The sequence below is a fragment of the Prunus dulcis genome, chromosome 8 (genome assembly GCF_902201215.1).
Source record: "Prunus dulcis chromosome 8, ALMONDv2, whole genome shotgun sequence".
In the NCBI taxonomy this organism is placed as follows: domain Eukaryota; kingdom Viridiplantae; phylum Streptophyta; class Magnoliopsida; order Rosales; family Rosaceae; genus Prunus; species Prunus dulcis.
This window is the reverse complement of record NC_047657.1, coordinates 13,921,791-13,942,181: the sequence shown is the minus strand read 5'-3', so window position 1 is coordinate 13,942,181 and position 20,391 is coordinate 13,921,791. Positions and strand designations below refer to the sequence as shown.

Here is a 20,391-nt window from a genome sequence, read left to right as displayed (position 1 = left end):
CTGAAGCTTGGTTTGGATTTTGTACCATGTATTAGGTCAATATATCCTAATCAATCCTCTTCTCTTGCCTTCAAAATATAATGAATACATATTACTGGCCATTTTTTGTCAAAACCAAACCCAACCAAACCAAAGAGATTTTTTAGTGTTGTTTTCTGTTCCGAAAAAAAAAAGGAACCAAATCGGACTGTGCCCACTCCTACTCCTAATATTACCCTAAATAATTCTCTAACCCCATTGAGTGGATCTATGAGGAAAACCATGTAGGTGAAAGAAGACAAAGAAAAACCCAACAAAATCACACGTGAGAAGTTTGCTTCGCTAGAAAATCGATTTGGAAGGATGTTGTGGACATGAAATAAATAAAAATTCTTCCAATCGGGAAGAGATCATAAATCTTGCTTTGCTCTTAACAATGTTTACCTTGGCCAACACTGAAGCTACCTCACATTTTCAAACATGTAAAAAAAAATTCAATATAGTTTTAACAAAACAAAACAAATATTTAAAGAAAAAAGAAGGAAAAAAAAAAAGGAAAGGGAAAGTTCAACATAGGGATTCAAGCTTCCCAGAAATTAAGGAGAGCAGAGAATGCTACCTTTCCCAGTATTGATTTGGGGTTATCATTAGAAAAGAGAGAAAGAGCAGCCTTTTCCATGGCCACAGAAAGTCAAACCGTATTAACTTATTAGACCGGCCGACAAATGAATTTTGTTATGAGCCCCTACAAAGTCACATGTATCATTAAGTTAAAGCAACATATAATGACTTCTGATCAATTATTTATTTATATGTCAAAGTCATAGGAATTCTGCTTCAAATAATATCATTAGATAATAACAATATGGCCTGGCGTGGTGTTATTTTTATATGCGGGATAGTATAATTATCATCTTGTTTGTCTAATTTAAAAGTACAATGAAATTTAAATATGGAATTCAAGGTTTATCACTATAAAAACAACTAGGGTTTTTAGGTCACTGAACTTTAACATGATTCGCATTTTGGTCTCTCATTTTCAAAAATTGTTTATGTAACTCTTCAACTTCAGTTTTATTAGGATAAATGGTCATGCCGTCTTTTGTTAACTTTTTTCTGTTAAATTTGAGCATGTGCATGATACATGGTGTACTGTTAAGGGTTAAAATCGGAAATTGATTCACTCCTGGGGTACACGTGGTGCACCCAAATCCCACACCCATGCCTCCACTGCTGCAACTTTCCTCCAATCCTAACAAAGCCATGGACAACCTCCACCCGTTACTGAGCCAATTATTTCACCACCTCGGCAACAACTGATAATGCTCCCACAAACCACACCCCCACCCAAAACCCCATAACCACCCTCCCAGCGATGGCTTCTTCCCCTCAGTCTAATATCATATCCTCGATATTGTTGATGAAAAAAATTGAAAAAACAAAATTGAATATTTCATCCTGGTGAAAGAGGGGTTGGGACTGGGTGAGGGTGAAGAAGGCTTGGTTGTTGTTGTGGCTTGTGTGTTCAGGTGGGGTTGGGTTGGGTAGGAGAGGTTGTGGCTTTTCGTGGCAAGGATAGGAGAAGGTTTTTTAGTTTTATTTTTTTTGCGTGAATAGAATATTCAAATGGTGGAAATTTTAATAAAAATACCATTTTGTCCCTACATTTAACGAAAAAGATAACAGAATTGACAGTAGAACCATTTGTCCTAATGAAACTGAAGTTGAAAGACCATGAGAATGATTTTGGAAATTGAGGGATCCAAAATGCGAATCTGATCAAAATTCAGGGACCATTAGAACTAAAAACCCAAACTTATAAATAAGTGATGGTAGTTGATAGATGTGTATGGTGAGGCCACTTATGCTAAGGAGGTAATGGGGTGTGAGTATGGTGATGACGGGCAGCGGCGGAGGTGGTGGTAGCAGCTAGTGACATCAATTCAATGATGAGTTTTGTTAATAGTATTATCACACAGAGTGGATAAGTTGTGTGTTTTGTGCCAATGAAGAGAGTAAGAAAGTTTTCTTAGCCAAGAAAGCACAAGAGAGAGTAAGAAAGTTTTGATGCAAAATGGCCAAAACCTGTCTCAACAAAGGGTACTGCCAGTATGGGACACCGTTCAGAAGAACAAACACACATGCATCAGGAAAAACAAAAACAAAAACAAAAACAAGACCTGCCGGAAAATACATTTCAGCGCTGCCGAAATTCATTGATGAATCATGGTTCCAAATAGACTATCTCTGAATGCACCGAGGCACGACTAAACCAGATCAACCTTTTTAAGAGCTCCGAAGAATCCACGACAGAAGCAGCTGGCTTAACAGTCAATCTCTCAAAAGCAATAGTGAACTTGAGAGCATAAATTTAATGAAATCTAGTTCAGCTTCCAAACCAGAGAAGCTAGTTATTTTCACTAGTCGCAGTTGGGTAAATGACCAATTCTGATTGGCATCTAAACAAGACTTCACTTCTACATTAACAGCCTGGTCCTGGTTCTCATGGTAGGCCTACACAAAGTCTATAGCATCAGAATCAAGAAATGACGACAAAACAGCTCTCCAAACCATCATTTTCTAGAGTAGGGTTGATTTGAAATTTTTAAATCAACAAAAGAACAATGCATGATGAATCCATACAATATAAAAAAACTACTCACCGCAACTTCTAGTTCTTGAAGAGCAGGGGAGCTTCTCAGAAGGCATTGAGCCGTTGAAGACTCCTCCGGAGAAGTGAAGTAAATGCTTATAGAAAGAAAAGTAAGATATAGGCATGGTCTGGGGAGCTTTCCAGGCAAGGCACCAACAGCCAAATACTGGAGCAGAATGGATGCAAAAAGCAGCAGACTCAATAAAAATTTATCCAATTTCCCATGTTCATGTAAATGATCATGGTAAATGAAAGTATGAAACCACACAACTTATTTCCAGTAAAAAGCAATTCTGAATTTTGAGCCTTCCAATATGAGGCAGGTGAACAAAGAACTTGATCAAATGGCTATAACTGCCAGGAGCCCGTCTATGGTAATAACGGCTCTCTAAATCAACGTAAACTTCAGCAAGACTCAAAAGTATTCTCAAGAGTAACATGCTTAAATAGGCCTTCAAAGTGAAAAAAATTGAGATTTGGTGCGCAAATCTTGACGTGGGTGAAGCCACAGCATTTTGTCAAAGTCAATCTCTCAAGCAGAGGAGAGGAAACAATCAGATTTCGGCCATTGTAGCGCCATTCATACAAAGGCTCCTCAAACTCCTGAAGCCTTCGAATGTGGAAGGAGCTCCTCCATATTTCTATCTGAACATATAACTTGGAGGGATTCCTCTGCTTCACATAGTAAACAAAAGTGATTAAACTAAGACAATGGCTAGCGCAAAGAAAGTTTAAATTTCCACTTTCAAAAGTAACATCCAAATTTCATTGAGTCACTTTAAAAAAAAAAGCACTTCCATGTTTTGTTTTTACCAACAACAAAAAAAGCACTTCCAAGCGAAAATACTCACAGTATATCAGGTTGGGGGCAGAGGAGAGGAGGGGTTCCTCTGCTTCTGAGATATTCACATAGTAAAGTAAGATCCAAGCCATACCATTGTCAGAAAAGATATGGCAGCTTGTTTAAATTAACCATACCATTGTAACTTCTTAGTTCATCGTCTTGTTTCAAGCTCTTTTGAGATAGTGTTTGTATAGCTAGTGAAGGATTAATTTCTGGATTTGGATGGAAAAAAGTAAACCATTTCTCTCCATGGACTACATTGCTAATTTGTTCCCCTTCATTGCCAGTTGATTGTTGGAAATTTTACGAAAGTGTCCAAGACATAACTTTAATGAAACATTGTTTGTTCAGATAAATGACATGGCATTCGTCACAAAGACTTGTAAGTTGAAGCCAACTTCCGTGACCCATGTTCATCTCTTGAAGCAATTCCTCTTGCTTACACAACATGTGATAGGTATTCTCCTCGTCTCCACATAGAGTAGAAGTAGACCCACTTCAGATGCCTTCTTGCTTTAATTCATTCTTTGTCTGTGAGACTTGTTCTTCCCTGCAAACTTTGTTTCAACAAGAATGTTGAGTGGTAAACGAGCTCATGTAAGTGCCAACCGACTTAGATTTAAATAACATATGCCTCCACGAAGATAATTGTACATATGAGACATTGTTCAGTAACATAGGCAGATATACACCATAAAGACTTGTGCCCAACAGTCCAAACCCACATTCATTTCTTCAAGCAAGTCCTCTCATCTTAGCTGCCAAAGTTCAAACGATGGGTCCAAGAAGATTATCTCTGAATGCACTGAGGCACGCCCTAATCGGAGCAACTGTTTAACTTGCTCCCAAGAATCATCGGCATAAGCAGGCTTAACAATAATCTTCTCAAGCACAGGAGAATTTAAAAGCAGAAATCTGATAAAATCTAATTGAGCTTTGACATTAGAGACGTTGGATATTTTGACAAATCGTAGTTGGGAGAATGGGCAAATCCAGTTGCCATATAAAGAGTTCACTTCTGATAAAGCAGCTTGACGCTCTTGGTCACCCTACACAAGATATATAGGCGTCAGAATCTCTCTAAACTACAATTTTCAGAGTAGAGTTGGTTTGACATTTTAAATTCAACATAAGAAATTTGCATGCAGCAATAGAATAAAACTCACAGATAATTCTAGTTCTTCGAAAGCAGGGTTGACCTGCACATAATATATAGGCATCAGAATGTTGATCAACCTACTGAAAAATAGCTCTCTAAACTTCAATTTTCAGAGTAGAATTGGTTTGACATTTTAAATTCTACAGAAGAAATTTGCATCCATCAATACAATAAAACTCACTGAAATTTCTAGTTCTTGGACGGCAGGGGAGCTTCTCAGAAGGCATAGGACAGTTAATATCTCCACCGGATCATTAAAGTCTACCCTTATAGAAAGAAATTTCAAATATAGACATGGTTTAGGAAGCTTTGCTGACAAGGCACCAACAGCCAAACTCTAGATCAGAAATCATCGAAAACATCAGACTCAATGAACATGCTCATATTTCCAAGGTCATGTAAAGATAATGAAAGTATGACACCAGAAAATCCATTACCTTCAAAAAGAATCCCTGAATTTGTAGCCTTTGAATATGAGGCAGGTGAACCATAAACTTGACCAAATTGCTAGAACTGTCACAACCCCATATTTGGCCAACATCGGTGTCCATAGAAACACACACATCAATAAGATTTAGGGTATTCTCAAAAATAAGATCCCAAAAATCACCTTCAACAACAAGAAATTGGAGATTTGGCGCATCAATCTTGAGATGGGCGAAATCGAACTCTATCAAAGTCAACCTTTCAAGCAGAGGACAGCAAGCAATCAGACTTTGGAACACATCTTGGCCCAGGATAACATGGGAAATAACAAGGCTTTTCAAATTCCTGAAGCCTTTGAATGTTGGTGGAGGTTTTAGCACACATCTAAGTAACTCTAAATGGATCATATTTTGGCAAGAAAACAAATATGAAGGAATTCTGTAGTGGTACTCTCCCCAAATTTCAAGTATTAACTCTTTGATAGAGTTTCTTGATAGATGAAGAATCCAAAAATCAATATCCCAATTGGCTGGACGACCTCGATGAGAAAGCCTAAACTTGTGAATGGGGCCAATGTGACCTAAGAGTACATGATCAACAATGTCCACAAAGGTTATATGCTTTTGAGTTGAGACACACCGATCATCAAACACAAGATGACGAAGCATAGCCCATTTGTATCTCCAGTTGCTTGATAAAACACTTGTCCTCACTGCTTCTCTCATGGGCAAATGTGACAAAATTTGTTCTATAACATCACTTGGTAAGTTGCTAATTCTATCCGACTCCATCTCCGATTTCAAACGGGACTTGGGTGGCTCTCTTTGCTCCTGACATATTCAAGTAGTTGAAAACATCACTGATCTAATGCAATGGCCAGTGGTGCACCGTGCACAGAGGAAGAAGAGATCAAATATCTATTCTCACACACAACTAAGGAATTGTAACGATTTGCAGTTTTAGATTCTGTTTTACTACGAAAATGCAAGTGTCAATACTCGCAGTGCAAACTAAAAAGGTGTGAGTTTTCATTTAACAAGGAGAAAAACACAATTCATAAGCAAATTAAAAATTCACGTAAATTGCAAAAGACTGTAAATTGCACGAAATTCGGAAATGAAAAATATAAATAAATAAATAAACTTACCATATTCACTTCGCTTTGGTCCAGAAAAATGGAGATGGTGAGCCAATTAGGGTTTGCTAGGGATTGGAGGGCGAGAGAGAACCAATTTGGGTTTCAAATCCGGACCGTGAGAATATGACTCGTCGCACACACACGGCATTAGTAGTAGTACTGGATGAAACGGCGCCGTATAGCACACCTTCATTCCCGCCTCTCTATATGTGCAATTATCATGTACATGTAAAAACCTTCTATTTTATTCTCTATTTCATTTTTCCTGAAGTTCCCTTGTTCCTTTTTAAACCTAACCTTTTCTCTATCATAAATATTCATTTTACTAGATTTTTGGTATATCCATTTTTGAACATCAACATGTAGCTAGCAAGTGAGATTTTGGTTTCTGGATTTTGGTACAAAAATGCAACTCATTTCTCTCTATGGACTTCATTGCTAATTTGTCTCCCTTCATTGCCGATTATTGGAAATTTGATGAAAACGTCCAGTACATGATTTTATTGAACATTGTTCAAATAAACGACATGACAAAAAGTCGACTTGTAAGTTATAGCAAACTGTCTTAACTCATGTTTACAACTATAAAACTTGTAAGTTGTGTTATGATAAAGTAATAAATTGCCTTTGCTCTAGGAAGATTCATTTTTGCCAACATCTTAATTGCTCATGAACTATTCAATGACTTTAAGAGGAAATTAAAAAGGATCTCTTAGTTGCTAATTCATCTCATCATTTCTCTCTATGCACAAATCTGATGATATCATGGACGAATGGGCAATTAGTTTCTAAAGCGTACTCGTAATTTTTTACTGCTATAAGACTTTGTTTTAGTTCATTCTTTCCGTGTGGGACTTCGTTCTGCCCTGCAAACTTCTTGTTTCAAAATAAAATAAAATTGGCAAACGAGCTCAGATAAATCTAATTCATAATCCCCAAGCGACTTAAATTTAAACAACATATGCCTCCACAAAGATGATTGCGAGTGTGAAACATCGTTCAGAAACATAGACAGACATACAATATAAAGATTTGTGCCCAACAGTCCCAACCCAACCCTCATTCAATTCTTCAAGCAAGTCCTCTTGTCTTAGCTGCCAAAGTTCACTGATGAATCATGGGTCCAAGTAGATTATCTCTGAATGCACTGAGGAACGCCCTAACCGGAGAAACTGTGCACCGGGCTCCCAAGAATCATCTGGGAGAAGAAGGCTTAACAATCATCTTCTCAAGCACAGGAGAATTTAAAAGCAGAAACCTGATGAAATCTAATTCAGGTTTGCAGTCATAGATGTAGGATATTTTAACAAGCCGCAGTTGGGTGAGTGGGAAAACCCTGTTGCCATATAAAAATTTCACTTCTGACCAAGCAGCCTGACTCTCTTGGTCGGCCTACGCAAGATATATAAGCATCAGAATCAATCTAAACCACAATTTTCAGAGTAGATTCGGTTTGACATCTTAAATTCAACTGAAGAAATTTGCATGCATCAATAAAATAAAACTCACAGGCCATACTAGTACTCCGATACCACGGTCACCCTACACAAAATATATAGGCATCAGAATGTTGGAAAAAAAGCTCTCTAAACTATAATTTTCAAAATAGAACTGGTTTGACATTTTAAATACAACAGAAGAACACTCACAAAAATTTCAAGTTGTTGGAGAGCAGGGGAACTTCTCATGAGGCAAAGGACAGTTAAAATTTGCACCGGATCATTGAAGTTTACCCATATTGAAAGAAATTTCAAATACGGACATGGTTTAGGAAGCTTTGCTGAGCCAAAATCTAGAACATAAACCATCGAGGAAACATCAGACTCAATGAACATGCTCATATTTCCACGGTAATGTAAATGATTATTTAATGAAAGTATGACACCAGAAAATCCATTACCTGTAAAGAGAATCCCACAATATCAAGCTTCTGAATATGAGGCAGGTGAACCAAAAACTTGACCACATTGCTAGACCTGTCAGAAACCCATCTTCGGCCAACTTCAGAATCAATGCAAACATCCACAAGATTTAAGGTATTCCAAAAATAACATCCTCAAAATCACCTTGAACATAAAGGAGATTTGGAGCCTCTATCTTGAGAATGGGGAAAGGGAAGTCTAGTAAAGTCAACCTTTCAAGCAGGGGACAGCAAGCAATCAGATTTTGGAACCCAACTTGGGCCAAGGTAACACGCTGAAAAACAAGGCTTTTCAAATTCCTGAAGCCTTTGAATGTTGATGGACGTTTTAGCACACATCCAAGTAAATCTAAATGGATCATATCTTGACAAGAAAACAAACATGAAGGAATTGTATAGTTGAACCCTTGCCGAATCTCAAGTATGAACTCTTTGATAGAGTTTCTTGATAAATGAAGAATCCATCGATCAATATCCCAAGTGGCTACACCACCTACATGAGAAAGCTTAAACTTGTGAATGGGGCCAATGTGACCTAGGAGTACATGATCAACAATGTTCACAACTAGCTTATATGCTCGTGTTGAGACACACTGATGATCAAATACAAGATGAGGAAGCATAGCCGATCTGTATCTCCACTTTCTTGATAAAACACTTGTCCTCACTGCCTCTTTAACCGACAAATGTGACAAAAGTTTTGCTATAACTTCACTTGGTAAGTTGCTAATTCTATCCAACTCCATCTCCGATTTCGAACAGGACTTGGGTGGTTCTCTTTGCTCCTGACATATTCAAGTAGTTGAAAACACCACTGATCTAATGCAATGGCCAGCGGTATAGAGAGGGGGAAGAGATAGTGAGCAACAAAGTTCAAACATCTATTCTCTCAACTGAAGGAATTGTAACCACATTTCATTTTCACATGGGGATACATAACAAGTTGCAGATTTACATTATTTTCCGCTTCAAAGTAACTCTAACATTTGAAGAATTTTTTTGTAATAATTTTTTAGTTCGTCATCTTCTTTCAAGCTCTTTTGAGATGGTGGGTTTGTATAGTGAATGAGAGATTATTTCTAGATGTGGACGTAAAAATGCAAACCAATGGATATAATATAAGTTGAGGAAAGTGTTTGGGAAAGCAATTAGTTTCCGAAGCATATACTCCTTGTATTTTCACTGTTACAATAAGTTTGCTTTAATTAATTCTTTCCATGTGAGACATTGTTCTGCCCTGCAAACTTTGTTTCAATAAGGATGTAAATTGGCAAATGAACTCAGATATATCTAATTCCTAATCCCCAAGCGAGTTAACTTTAAACACCATATGCCTCCACAAAGAGAATTTCAAGTATGAGACATCCAGTTAAGAAACATAGGCAGGCATATACCAAAAAGACTTGTTCCCAACAGTCCAAAACCACATTCATTTCTTCAAGCAAATCCTCCTGTCTTAGCTGCTAAAGTTGCCTGATGAATATGGGTCCAAGAAGATTATCTCTGAATGCACTGAGGCACGCCCTAATCGGAGAAACTTTTTAATGAGCTTCAGAGAATCACTGCCATCATCAGGTGTAACAATCATCTTCTCGAGCACAGGAGAATTTAAAAGCAGAAATCTGATGAAATCTAATTCAGTTTTGACATCAGAGACATAGTATATTTTGACAAGTCGAAGTTGGGTCAATGGAAAAATCCAGTTGCCATATAAAGAGTTCACTTCTGACAAAGCAGCCTGAACCTCTTGGCGGGCCTACACAAGAGATATATGCATCAGAATCTCTCTAAACAGAGTAGAGTTGGTTTGACATTTAAAAGTCAATAAAAGAAATTTACATGCATTAATAGAATAAAACTCACATAAAAATCTTGTTCTTCTTCGAGAGCAGGGTATAGCTACACAAGATATATGGGCATCAGTATGTTGATCACCTACTGTAAAATAGCTCTCTAAACTACAATTTTCAGAGTAGAATTGGATAGACATTTTAAATTCAACAGAAGAAATTTGCTTGCATCAATAGAACAAACTCACAGCAATTTCTAGTTCTTGGACAGCAGGGGAGCTTCTCAGGAGGCATAGGACAGTTAAAACCTCCGCCGGATCATTAAAGTTTACCATTACGGAAAGAAATTTCAAATATACGCATGGTTTAGGAAGCTTTGGCGACAAGGAGCCAACAACCAAAATCTAGACCAGAAATCATCAAGAAAACATCAGACCTAATGAACATCCTCATATTCCACGGTCATGTAAATGATTATTTAATAAAAGTATGACACCAGAAAATCTGTTACCTGCAAAAAATATCTCCCAATCTTTAGCCTCTGGATAAGAGGCAGCTGAACCAAAAGCTTGACCAAATTGCTATTGTCACAAACCCATGTTCTTCCGCGAGGGTAGATACGAATGCAAACATCAGCCAGATTTAAGGTATTCTCAAAAGTAACATCCTCAAAATCACCTTCGACGTCAAGGAATTGGAGATTTGGTGCATCAATCTTGAGATGGTCGAAAGTGGGAATTGACAAAGTCAACTTTTCAAGCAGAGGACAGCAAGCAATTAGATTTTGGAACACATCTTGGGCCAAGGTAACTCGCTGAAAAACAAGGCTTTTCAAATTCCTGAAGCCTTTAAATGTTGATGGAGGTTTTAGCACACATCCAAGTAACTCTAAATGGATCATATCTTGACAAGAAAACAAACATGAAGGAATTGTATGCTTGAACCCTTGCCGAATCTCAAGTATGAACTCTTTGATAGAGTTTCTTGACAGATGAAGAATCCATCGATCAATATCCCAATTGTGTAGACAATCTCCACCAGAAAGCTCAAACTTGTGAATGGGGCCAATGTGACCTAGGAGTACATGATCAACAATGTTCACAAAGGTTATATTCTTTCGTGTTGAGACACACTGATCATCAAACACAAGATGAGGAAGCATAGCCGATCTGTATCTCCACTTGGTTGATAAAACACTTGTCCTCACTGCCTCTCTAATGGGCAAACGTGACAAAATTTTTTCTACAACATCACTTGGTAAGTTGCTAAATCTGTCCACCTCCATCTCCAATTTCAAACGGGACTTGGGTCGTTTTCGTTGCTTCTGACATATTCAAGTAGTTGAAAACATCACTGATCTAATGCAATGGATAGTGGAGCAGAGAGAACGAATCAATAGCAAGCAACAAAGTTCAAATATCTATTGTCACAAATTCACAACTAAGGAATTGTAACCACATTTCACATGGAGATACATAACAAGTCGCAGTATATGGTTATTACACAAACTACAAATTTGTGAGCTTTCTTAGTTTAGTACGGTAGAGTTCCGTTTAGAGTTCACTACCATAAAGGAAGATTACCATGTGACAAAATCTCTACTTTCCATAACCAACACAATAAATAGAGCTACTATCTTCATGTCAGGGGCAGATACAATGTGGAGTTTAGCCAGAAGTAGAGAAGTCGTACAATTTCCCAGAGGCAAATGAGTTGTTGTTGTGATGTGAATATTAAGGACTTGAAAGAAGAAGAGGTTTTGCCCAATTCCCCTTCACTTTAACAATGAGAAAAACACATTCTTTATAATAATAAAAAATCTTCACACACTTTATCAGTTAGAAAATTGACCAAAAAATCATTTAGAAAGTGCCTCAGTTGAAACCTTATCAATTGACTGGGAATGAAAATTGCACGAAATTAGGGCGAAAAAGAACCTTACCATATTCACTTCGCTTTGGTCCAGAGAAATGGAGATAAGAGGAGCGCATCCACCCACCAAAGGAGCGAATTGGAGTTTGCTGCTTGGGATCAGAGAGAGAGAGAGAGAGAGAGAGAGAGAGAGAGAGCCAATTGGGGGTTTCAATTTCAAATGTGGTGTCGTCCAAACTGCCCAAACGGCGTCGTCTTGTCAGACATTCATTCCCGCCTCTTTATATTTGCATATTTTATTTTGTACATATGAAAACCTATTTTATGCTCCCTCTCCCTTTTTTTTGTTTTGTTTTTTGGAAGTACCCTTTGCTCATATTTTAATTTAGGATTTTCAGCTGTTTTATCCTGAATTATGACCTGTGTAGAAATTAACCCCTTAAATTAAAAAATCAGCCAATTTAGTTTGTGAGAAAAAAAAAAAAAAAAAACCAATTTCAACCCCCACGTTAGATTTTATCACATTTCATCTCCAATTCCGTCAATAATATCATGTGAGGCGCTCTGTAACAAAAATATAGGACAATTTGGTCCTTCTCAAACCAGCCTTCCCTTTCCCCCAACATTTTGTCCAAATAAAGGGTCACACCACTTGATTAAACCGAACAAAAGACCAAAATATAACACCAGAGTCGTTGATCTTGGGTCAACTTCATATCAGAGAAAGTCGAGACCTTCTTGGTAACATGGCTGATAAAGAACCATAGAAAGCTGAAAAGGTCCTAACCTTACCCACAAGCAGTGGAGGACCCAGAAATTTTTTAACGGAGGTGTAAAATTGATTAAGTATGAAAAATGGTTTTTCGGAATAATCATTTTCTCAATATAATTTTTGGCAGCTTTTATTCCTTACACATCAAATAAGAAAACTTGATTTTATGAGATTTTAGTATGAAGTATATATTGACTTAATGAGCCATCATTTTTAGCCTAAATCGTATTTTGCACTAAAACCGATTTTTCATATTTTGATTTAGTAGGAATTTGATTTTCTAGTATTTTTATTTGAATCCAAATGGGGGGTACTTCCTTATTTACATTGTAAACTTAAGTAAATTGAGTAATATAAAAATAAATTAAAATAAATGGACAGTTTAAAGCACTTACAATTGTTTTTTCGGCGAAGGGAGGTGCAGCTGCACCTTAATGGATCCGCAAGGGAGGTACTTTTTCTCTTCCTCTCTCTTTCTTGACCGTTCTGTCTTCCTCAAAACTCAAGCTCTTTCTCTTTCTTGACATGAAAATGTCCAAGACATGACTTTAATTAAACATTTTTCAGATAAACGACTTGGCATTAGAAATCACGTTCAAAAAAATCATGTTTTCTAAATTAACCCAATTATTTTGAACATCTTAGAATCCAACTATTTTTTGCTTTTGTTGTTTGAAAAAGGCTTTAGAATCGAACTATTTTTCCTAGTTATTTTGCCAGCTTTTACACACGAGGTGAGATCCACATGAATATAAGAAGTTGGGGAAAGTAGAGTGTTTGGGAAAGCAATAGTTTCTGAAGCATATTCCTTGTAATTCATCTTTCCCTGTGAGACTTTGTGCTTCCCTGCAAACTTTGTTTCAATAAGGATGTAAATTGGCAAACAAGCTCAGATAAATCTAATTCATAATCGCCAAGCGACTTAAATTTAAACAACATATGCCTCAACAAAGATAATTGAAAGTAATGATACATCGTTCAGAAACTTAGGCAGGCATAAACCAAAAAGACTTGTGCCAAACAGTCCAAAAATTCATTTCTTCAATCAAGTCCTCTTATCTTAGCCGCCAAAGATAAATAAATTATTTCAATTCAAATATTTATATAAAATCTAATGAAAAGACTCTTACATTCAATTTTAATGAAAAATTCAAAATCTTAAGAAGTGGAGTTTCACATGTTTCAATGTTATCTTAAGAAACCAATAAAGTTGTCCAAATTGTATTTTTGTTTAAATATCAAATAAAATATATAATCTATATATATAAAGCAAAAGGCAGAGAATAGTGAAATATTGCTGATGTAAATGATAAACACAAGATTCCTCAAGAGATAGAGTCTTCTGCGTATACAAGTTACAACACAATAAATGCGCGAGACCACATTTATAAATTATTTTGTGTACCACATCTTGAATAGAGATAGAGTCCACCGATACAATGAGTCATATTTCTATTAGAAATGTGGTACACAAAGTGATCTAAAATTGTGATACATCTAAAATTATCAAACTCACACAAATGAGCACACACGTCTGCGAGAATTGAATAATGAATTTCTCAATCGATATGGACAAATAAACCACTCAAAATTCTTGGTCAATTTCCAGTCCATGAATTTGATTCATAAATATTTATTTCATTAGATTTTTCGTATATGAATTTTTGAAAACATTAACATGTAGCTCGTGGCCCATGGGTCAGAATTAAATATAAGGTAAGGCTAGTAGAATATATCTATGGCCGGCACTAAATCGGATTAACCTTAAATGTTAAAACTACCCAAGTGAGAACTTGTGTGTGTGAAAATTGAATAAGGAATTTTCCCAATCGATGGAGACAGGTGAACCAATCAACCCAATTTAGATGCAAAGTTAGTCAACATAGTCGTCCACTCTCGCATTAAAGTATATTGATAAATAATAAATATGAAAGGGATAACAGCCTTTAATTCCCAACTAAAATTTCCTTATTACTTAAAAGTTATTTTCAATACTATCTTAAAGTTAAATCATTTTATTTTCAATATTACTTAAAGGTTTATGGATGATACACCCAAAAGAAAATTGTGGGAGTATTAGTAGAAAACCAACCCAAAAGAAAAAAGGGTCAGCCCCCAACTTCACCATCACCAATAAATCATCCTTCAATTACTATATTGTATGCTTTTGTCACACTGTTCGATTTTGGTCCACTCTGGTGTATATTATATGCTTTTGAACCCTTCACATGTCACAATTAATGAATTTTTTTTTCTCTCTCGGCTTGCCGTTCCAATTAGACTGCTCCCAATGCCTACTTACTTACAAGTCCAAATCCCAAGTCCCCAACACCTTTATAAACCTACAAACATATCTGCCTCATCAGCTCACAATTCCAAAGCTTCCCATTTCTTTTCTTGTTCGATTTCAATTTTCAACCCATAAACAACATACATCTATTTTCATCAAAACCATGAGGAGGACCTCTAGCAAAGCAAAGAAGCAAAGCAAGTTGATGTACATTATTTGTGCACCCATTAGAACTCTGACCAAGGCCAGGAACTTTTACATGAGGGGGCTTGAGGATTATGCTGGCAAGGTGGGTTATGGTGGTGGTGTTAGTGGCTACACTGCCTCACAAGTTCCACACTTGCCCAAGAGCTTCAGTGTCAATTCCTCGAGCTCTAGCGACAATGAGGACTTGAGGCAGCTTCTCAGGACGGCGTCGTCAAGGAAGAGCAATGCAGAGAAAGAAAGCACTGTTAAGTCAGAAGGTAATTCAGATGTGCATAGAAGACCAATTGTTAAACAAGCAGCTCAACCCATTGGTAGACAACAAACTATGAATGGGATGGGGATAAGGAGTTACAGTGTTGGGATGAAGATGGGAAGAATTGATGAGGAGATGGCTTGTTCTTTTGAGGAGGATGAAGTGAATGTGAAGGCTGATTTCTATCCAAGAAGTAGAAGCTACGCTGTCAAGAGAAGAAGTGGTGGGTTTGCATAATAAGTGGACGACTTGATTTCTTGATTTTTTTATTTTTTTTTTTGTGTGAAAAAAATGTATGTATTGAAAAGAGTTGAACCAATACTCTCTCTAGTCCACTCAATTGTTTACTTTGGTTCCTTCATTACCAATCGATATTTGGAAATTTAGATTAAAAAAAGTCAAAAATTGTCTCATCAAAGATAATTGGCAGGGTTATAGACACTGTTGAGAAAAACCTACGTACATCACAAATACTTGACCCACATTTCTGCAATAAAGTCCTGTGTTAGCTGCAGAAATTGATGCACGATCATGGGTCCAAGTAGATTATCTCAGCACACAATGAGGCACGCCTAAACCGGAACAACTTTTTTAAAAGTTCAGAAGAACCGTTGTAAGAAGCTGGCTTAACAGTCATCCTCTCAAGCACAGGGGAACTTAGAAGCAGAAATCTGATGAAATCTAGTTCATGTTTGCCACCAGACATGCTTATCATTTTCACACGCTGGAGTTCAGTGAATTGGCAATTCTGATTGTCATCTAACCAAGAGTTCACTTCTCCCACAACATCCCGATCTTCGTGGTGAGCCTAAACAAGATATATAACATCAGAATCATGAACTTTTAGGAAAACAGCTCTGTAATCTACAATATCATGGAGTGCAGTTGTTTTGAAATTGTGAATTCAACATAGCAATATTGCAGTGGTTGATAGAATGAAACTCACAAAAATTTCAAGTTCTTGTAGGGCAGGGGAGCTTCTCAGAAGGCAAAGAGCTGCTAAAATCTCCTTTAGAGCTTTAAAGCGGATGCTAATAGAAAGAAACTTCAGACATAGGCATGGTTGAGGCAGCTTTCCTGGCAAGGCACGAACAGCCAAATACTGGAGACGCAAAGATGCATAAAACAGCAGACTCAATGAATAAGCTCCAATTCCCATAGCAGTGTAAATGGTCTTTAAATTAAGTGTGTGAAACCACAAAAACACACTACCAATTACCTTTAAAAAGTTTCTTCCAAATGTGAGCCTTCGAATATGAGGAAAGTGAACAAAAAATTGGACTAAATTGCTGTCAGGAACCTGTCTTAAGTCATCATTGATGGCCAAAGTAATGGAAACATCAGCAAGATTTAAGGTATTCTGAAGATTAACCATCTCAAAAACACCTTCATCAACCTCAACCTCAAGTAATTCTAGTTTCGGTGCATCCATCTTGAGATGACGTAAACCATCGCAGTTTAGCAAACGGAGTGTCTTAAGCAGAGGACAGCAAACAATCAAATTCTTAAACACATCTTGGGCCAAGGTAGCATTCTCCATGCAAAGACTCTTCAAACTTCTAAAGCCTTTGAATGTTGATGGAGGCTGTAGCAAGCACCTATATAAGTCTAAATGAGTCATATCTTGACAGGAGAAGAAACATGAAGGCATCTCGTAGAGATGACTTTTCCAATTTTCAAGTGTGAACTCTTTGATAGAGTTTCTTGATAGATGAAGAATCCATCGTTCAATATCACTGTTTGCTAGAAAATCATCGGGACGAGAAAGCAGGAAACTGCATATGGGGCCAATGTGAAGTAAGAGTACTTGATCAACGATGTTTGCAAAGGTTGTCTGCTTTACAGTTGATACAGACAGACTATCGAACTTAAGATGTGGAAGCATAGCCGATTTGTATCTCCACTTTCTTGATAAGACACTTGTCCTCACTGCATCCCTAATTGGCAAAAGTAACAAAAATTTTTCTGTAACATCACTTGGTAAGTTGCTAATTTTATCCGTCTTGATCTCCACTTTCGAACGCAACTTGGGTGGTTCTGTTTGGTTCTGAGAACTGTGACCCTTGTGTTTGAGAGAGAGAGAGAGAGAGAGAGAGCAAACAGAGTTTAAATTTCTACTCTCATAGAATTACCAAATATTATTAGAACAACAATGCATGGACCATCCAAAAGGCAAATAAATTTTTGTGAAGTGAAATAAAGACTTGAAAGGAAGGTTTTGCTAGTTCATTTTAACAGTACAATGAGAACAACACAATCCACAGGCAAAGTCAAAAAAACTTACCATTTCACTTCACTTTTTTTAATGAAACGAGTGGACCCGATTAGGGTTCGGATACGCAAGGGGAGAGAGAGAGAGAGAGACGTAAATAGTAGGCGAGAATGGCGATGGCATGACTTCTTGCCCGCTTATTATATGAATTTTTTTTGTTAATTAATTTAGTTATTTGACTACTCTAAACTTCTTTTTTTTGGTCAATAACTACTCTAAACTTGAAAGCTAAGAATTGAATCAATGTGATTGTTGAAGATAAGGATAAGCTAAGAATTTGTATGTCAAAATTTCTCAATTTACAAAGGTAAGTAGTTTTCTAAACTACTTAAAGTTCCTTGTGATATATGTAGAATATATAATATTGAGTTAATCGCTTATGGAGGGGGATGATCAAACCAAACTGGTGACTAAATGGACTCATATTTGTTATGCTACCGTACAAATCAGCATTGCTTCCCCAAGGGCCCAACCTTCCAAATCGAAGCCAATTTGAACGCAGATTTAGTCAACTTAGTCATGCATTCGTACATTAATTACTAGTGATGTAATGTATGACCCCTATTCTATGACTTCTAATTATTATAAGAAACTATTTATTTATAGAAAAATAATCATTATATTCATAAATTAAATATAAAGATCATTATCTACAAGAGTAAATAGAAATTATTGACTCCAATGATAAATGTGTGTGCGAACAATAAACTCACATATCTTTCGATTGATCTAATAGACGAAAGAAGTTTTTCGTTTTTACCTAATGGAAAATGTTGTGGTAGAAAAGAAAACAAAAGGGGTAAATAAAACAAAAGATTGGTAAACTTTGTATGACCCGCTCAAATACGCCCCAACTTTGGGGAAGGGTAATCACCCTCCTATTATTAACTTAATATATTATATGCTTTTGTCACGTTGTTTTTGGTAATATTTACATGTTTGAACATTTCACATGTCCTATATGATTTAAGAATTTTGATAAAGTCCAAAGTCCACACGTCGCAATTAATGATTTTTCTTTTCTTCTCTCTCGGCTTGCCGTCCGATTTAGACTGCTTCTGATGTTACTTCCAAGAAACAAGTCCAAAACCCAGATCCCCCACGCCTTTATAAACCCACAAACATCACCAACTCTTCCTCATCAGCTCACAGTTTCAACATTTTTCAAATCTCCTTTCTTGTTCTAAAATCTCTGCCCAAACCCAATATTCAAAACCGGTCACATCAATTTTTTTACAATGAGGAGCAACGCAAAGAAGCAAAGCAAGTTGATGTACATTATTTGTGCACCCATTAGGACCTTGACCAAGGCCAGGAACTTTTACATGAGGAGCTTGGAAGATTGTGCTAGCAAGGTAGGTTATGGTGGTGGTGGAGTGAGTGGCTACACAGCCTCTCAAGTTCCACGCTTGCCCAAGAGCTTCAGTGTCAATTCCACGAGCTCTAGTGACGATGAGGACTTGAGGCAGCTTCTCAGAACGGCGTCGTCGAAGAATTCAAAGAGGAATGATGTAGAGAAGAAGAACAATAATAAGCCTGCAGGTGATTTAGATGTGCATAAAAGACCAGTTGTGGGACAAGCAGCTCAACCCATTGCGAGACAACAAACTATGAATGGGATGGGGATGAGGAGTTATAGTGTAGGGTTGAAGATGGGAAGGATTGATGAGGAGAGGGCTTGTTCTTTTGAGGAAGATGAAGTGAATGTTGTGAAGGCTGATTTGTACCCAAGAAGTAGAAGTTATGCTGTCAAGAGAAGAAGTGGTGGGTTTGCATAATTGACGGGAGTGGTAAAGTGAAAAAATTTCAAGAAGTAAAATAGTGATTAAGCTTAATTAATATTAGTGAAGGATTTGATTTCTTGATTCTTTGGATGTAAAAAAAAAAAAAGTATACATAGGAGAGAGATTGAACCATTTCTCAATTCCTCCATCAACTCCCATTTTTTATTTTGTTTCTAGGCAATTGATATTTGGAAATTTAATTGAAGTTTGCTCCATTTTCTTTCAATTTTTTTTATATCAGATTGATTTGCCAAGATGGAAAGTCAATAATTATCTTTTGGTTTTACTGGGCTGACCCATAGGCCCTGAGCTGGACTAAAAAATTAAGGCCCAAATGAAACCAGCCCTCTTTGTCCAAACCATAATAAGTCCGGACATTTTGGATTTGATGCACCAACATTGTATTGAAAACCCAAAATTGAAACTAAAGCCAAGATGCGACAAAAGTTCTGACAAATCAGCGACTGTTTTAAGTTCTATCCCCGTAAAATAAAATATGCATCTGCAACGTGCTTCATTGCCTGCACTCTCTCACTGGAGAAAGACTTCCATGAGATGAAGATCACTATTTTTCTATTCCCAGTCAATAATGCTATGATATTTGACGAGTGTGGATGACATTGAATTCTTCTACTCACAAGGTAAATATGTTGCCATTTGTTGGCCAAATCTGTCCATTTGTTACATGTCCTGTTGCAAATTAATGGGTTCATTTTATCTTTCAATACTATGATTGTTACTTGGTTTTTTTTTGGTCTATAGGCCCATTGAAATGAAACTTTTCAGATTACACTGGGACAATATTCTCCGCAGACTTCAATTATTTTGCTTTCGGTGTCACTAATAAATTTAGCACCAAAAAATTCATGGTCAGAAATGCTCTCAAGCCTCTATCCGTATTCAATGTATATTGTACACCTCTCATACATACTGAAACATAAATACAAACTATAAAGGAATGCTGAACTACTCAAACTTACGGTGGAATCAATTGGGGACAATTTAATACCATTTTTTTAGCATAGCTGAAA

The 20,391-nt window shown here is 36.9% G+C and overlaps 4 protein-coding genes and 1 pseudogene across 6 annotated transcripts; 1 reads left to right on the top strand and 4 right to left on the bottom strand.

The window, feature by feature from the left end:
• Positions 1–2,054: 2,054 nt before the first annotated feature.
• LOC117638786 (F-box/FBD/LRR-repeat protein At1g13570-like) lies at positions 2,055–6,320 on the bottom strand. 3 transcript variants are annotated; one of them, XM_034373904.1, is made up of 7 exons: positions 6,209–6,320; positions 5,073–5,891; positions 4,817–4,972; positions 4,643–4,675; positions 3,484–4,525; positions 2,643–3,307; positions 2,055–2,493 (listed from the first exon to the last, which is right to left on the bottom strand). In XM_034373904.1, the coding sequence occupies exons 1-5, from the start codon at positions 6,209–6,211 to the stop codon at positions 4,226–4,228; spliced, it is 1,311 nt and encodes a 436-aa protein (XP_034229795.1). In that variant the 5' UTR covers positions 6,212–6,320; the 3' UTR covers positions 2,055–2,493; positions 2,643–3,307; positions 3,484–4,225. The 3 variants fall into 3 exon arrangements, with proteins under 3 accessions (XP_034229795.1, XP_034229796.1, XP_034229797.1); XM_034373905.1 differs by having other exon boundaries at positions 2,643–3,304; XM_034373906.1 differs by lacking the exon at positions 4,817–4,972.
• Positions 6,321–7,335: 1,015 nt separating this feature from the next.
• LOC117638845 lies at positions 7,336–8,899 on the bottom strand (annotated as a pseudogene).
• Positions 8,900–9,268: 369 nt separating this feature from the next.
• Positions 9,269–11,936, bottom strand: LOC117637573 (F-box/FBD/LRR-repeat protein At1g13570-like). Its single transcript, XM_034372498.1, has 5 exons — positions 11,853–11,936; positions 10,422–11,234; positions 10,159–10,314; positions 9,984–10,019; positions 9,269–9,876 (listed from the first exon to the last, which is right to left on the bottom strand). Exons 1-5 carry the CDS (start codon positions 11,853–11,855, stop codon positions 9,577–9,579), a joined length of 1,308 nt encoding a protein of 435 aa, XP_034228389.1. The 5' UTR covers positions 11,856–11,936; the 3' UTR covers positions 9,269–9,576.
• Positions 11,937–15,833: 3,897 nt separating this feature from the next.
• LOC117638543 (F-box/FBD/LRR-repeat protein At1g13570-like) lies at positions 15,834–18,737 on the bottom strand. The gene is made up of 4 exons (XM_034373653.1): positions 18,727–18,737; positions 16,524–17,418; positions 16,251–16,406; positions 15,834–16,112 (listed from the first exon to the last, which is right to left on the bottom strand). Exons 1-4 carry the CDS (start codon positions 18,735–18,737, stop codon positions 15,834–15,836), a joined length of 1,341 nt encoding a protein of 446 aa, XP_034229544.1.
• A 77-nt stretch (positions 18,738–18,814) lies between these two features.
• LOC117638542 lies at positions 18,815–19,354 on the top strand. Its single transcript, XM_034373652.1, has one exon. The coding sequence runs from the start codon at positions 18,815–18,817 to the stop codon at positions 19,352–19,354; it is 540 nt and encodes a 179-aa protein (XP_034229543.1).
• The last annotated feature ends 1,037 nt before the right edge of the window (positions 19,355–20,391 follow it).

Bases quoted from the DNA above. Each gene is read 5' to 3' on its own strand.
- LOC117638542 (XM_034373652.1), top strand. From the start codon at position 18,815: ATGAGGAGCAACGCAAAGAAGCAAAGCAAGTTGATGTACATTATTTGT.
- LOC117638543 (XM_034373653.1), bottom strand. The intron at 16,407-16,523 runs GTAATTGGTAGT...TTGCGTCTCCAG, and splicing joins TTGGAAGAAACTTTTTAAAG to TATTTGGCTGTTCGTGCCTT. The intron at 16,113-16,250 runs GTGAGTTTCATT...TATCTTGTTTAG, and splicing joins TACAAGAACTTGAAATTTTT to GCTCACCACGAAGATCGGGA.
- LOC117638786 (XM_034373904.1), bottom strand. The intron at 4,676-4,816 runs GTGAGTTTTATT...TATTATGTGCAG, and splicing joins TCCAAGAACTAGAAATTTCA to GTCAACCCTGCTTTCGAAGA. The intron at 4,526-4,642 runs GTGAGTTTTATT...TATCTTGTGTAG, and splicing joins TCGAAGAACTAGAATTATCT to GGTGACCAAGAGCGTCAAGC.
- LOC117637573 (XM_034372498.1), bottom strand. The intron at 10,315-10,421 runs GTAACAGATTTT...TTTCTGGTCTAG, and splicing joins TTGGGAGATATTTTTTGCAG to ATTTTGGTTGTTGGCTCCTT. The intron at 10,020-10,158 runs GTGAGTTTGTTC...TATCTTGTGTAG, and splicing joins TCCAAGAACTAGAAATTGCT to CTATACCCTGCTCTCGAAGA.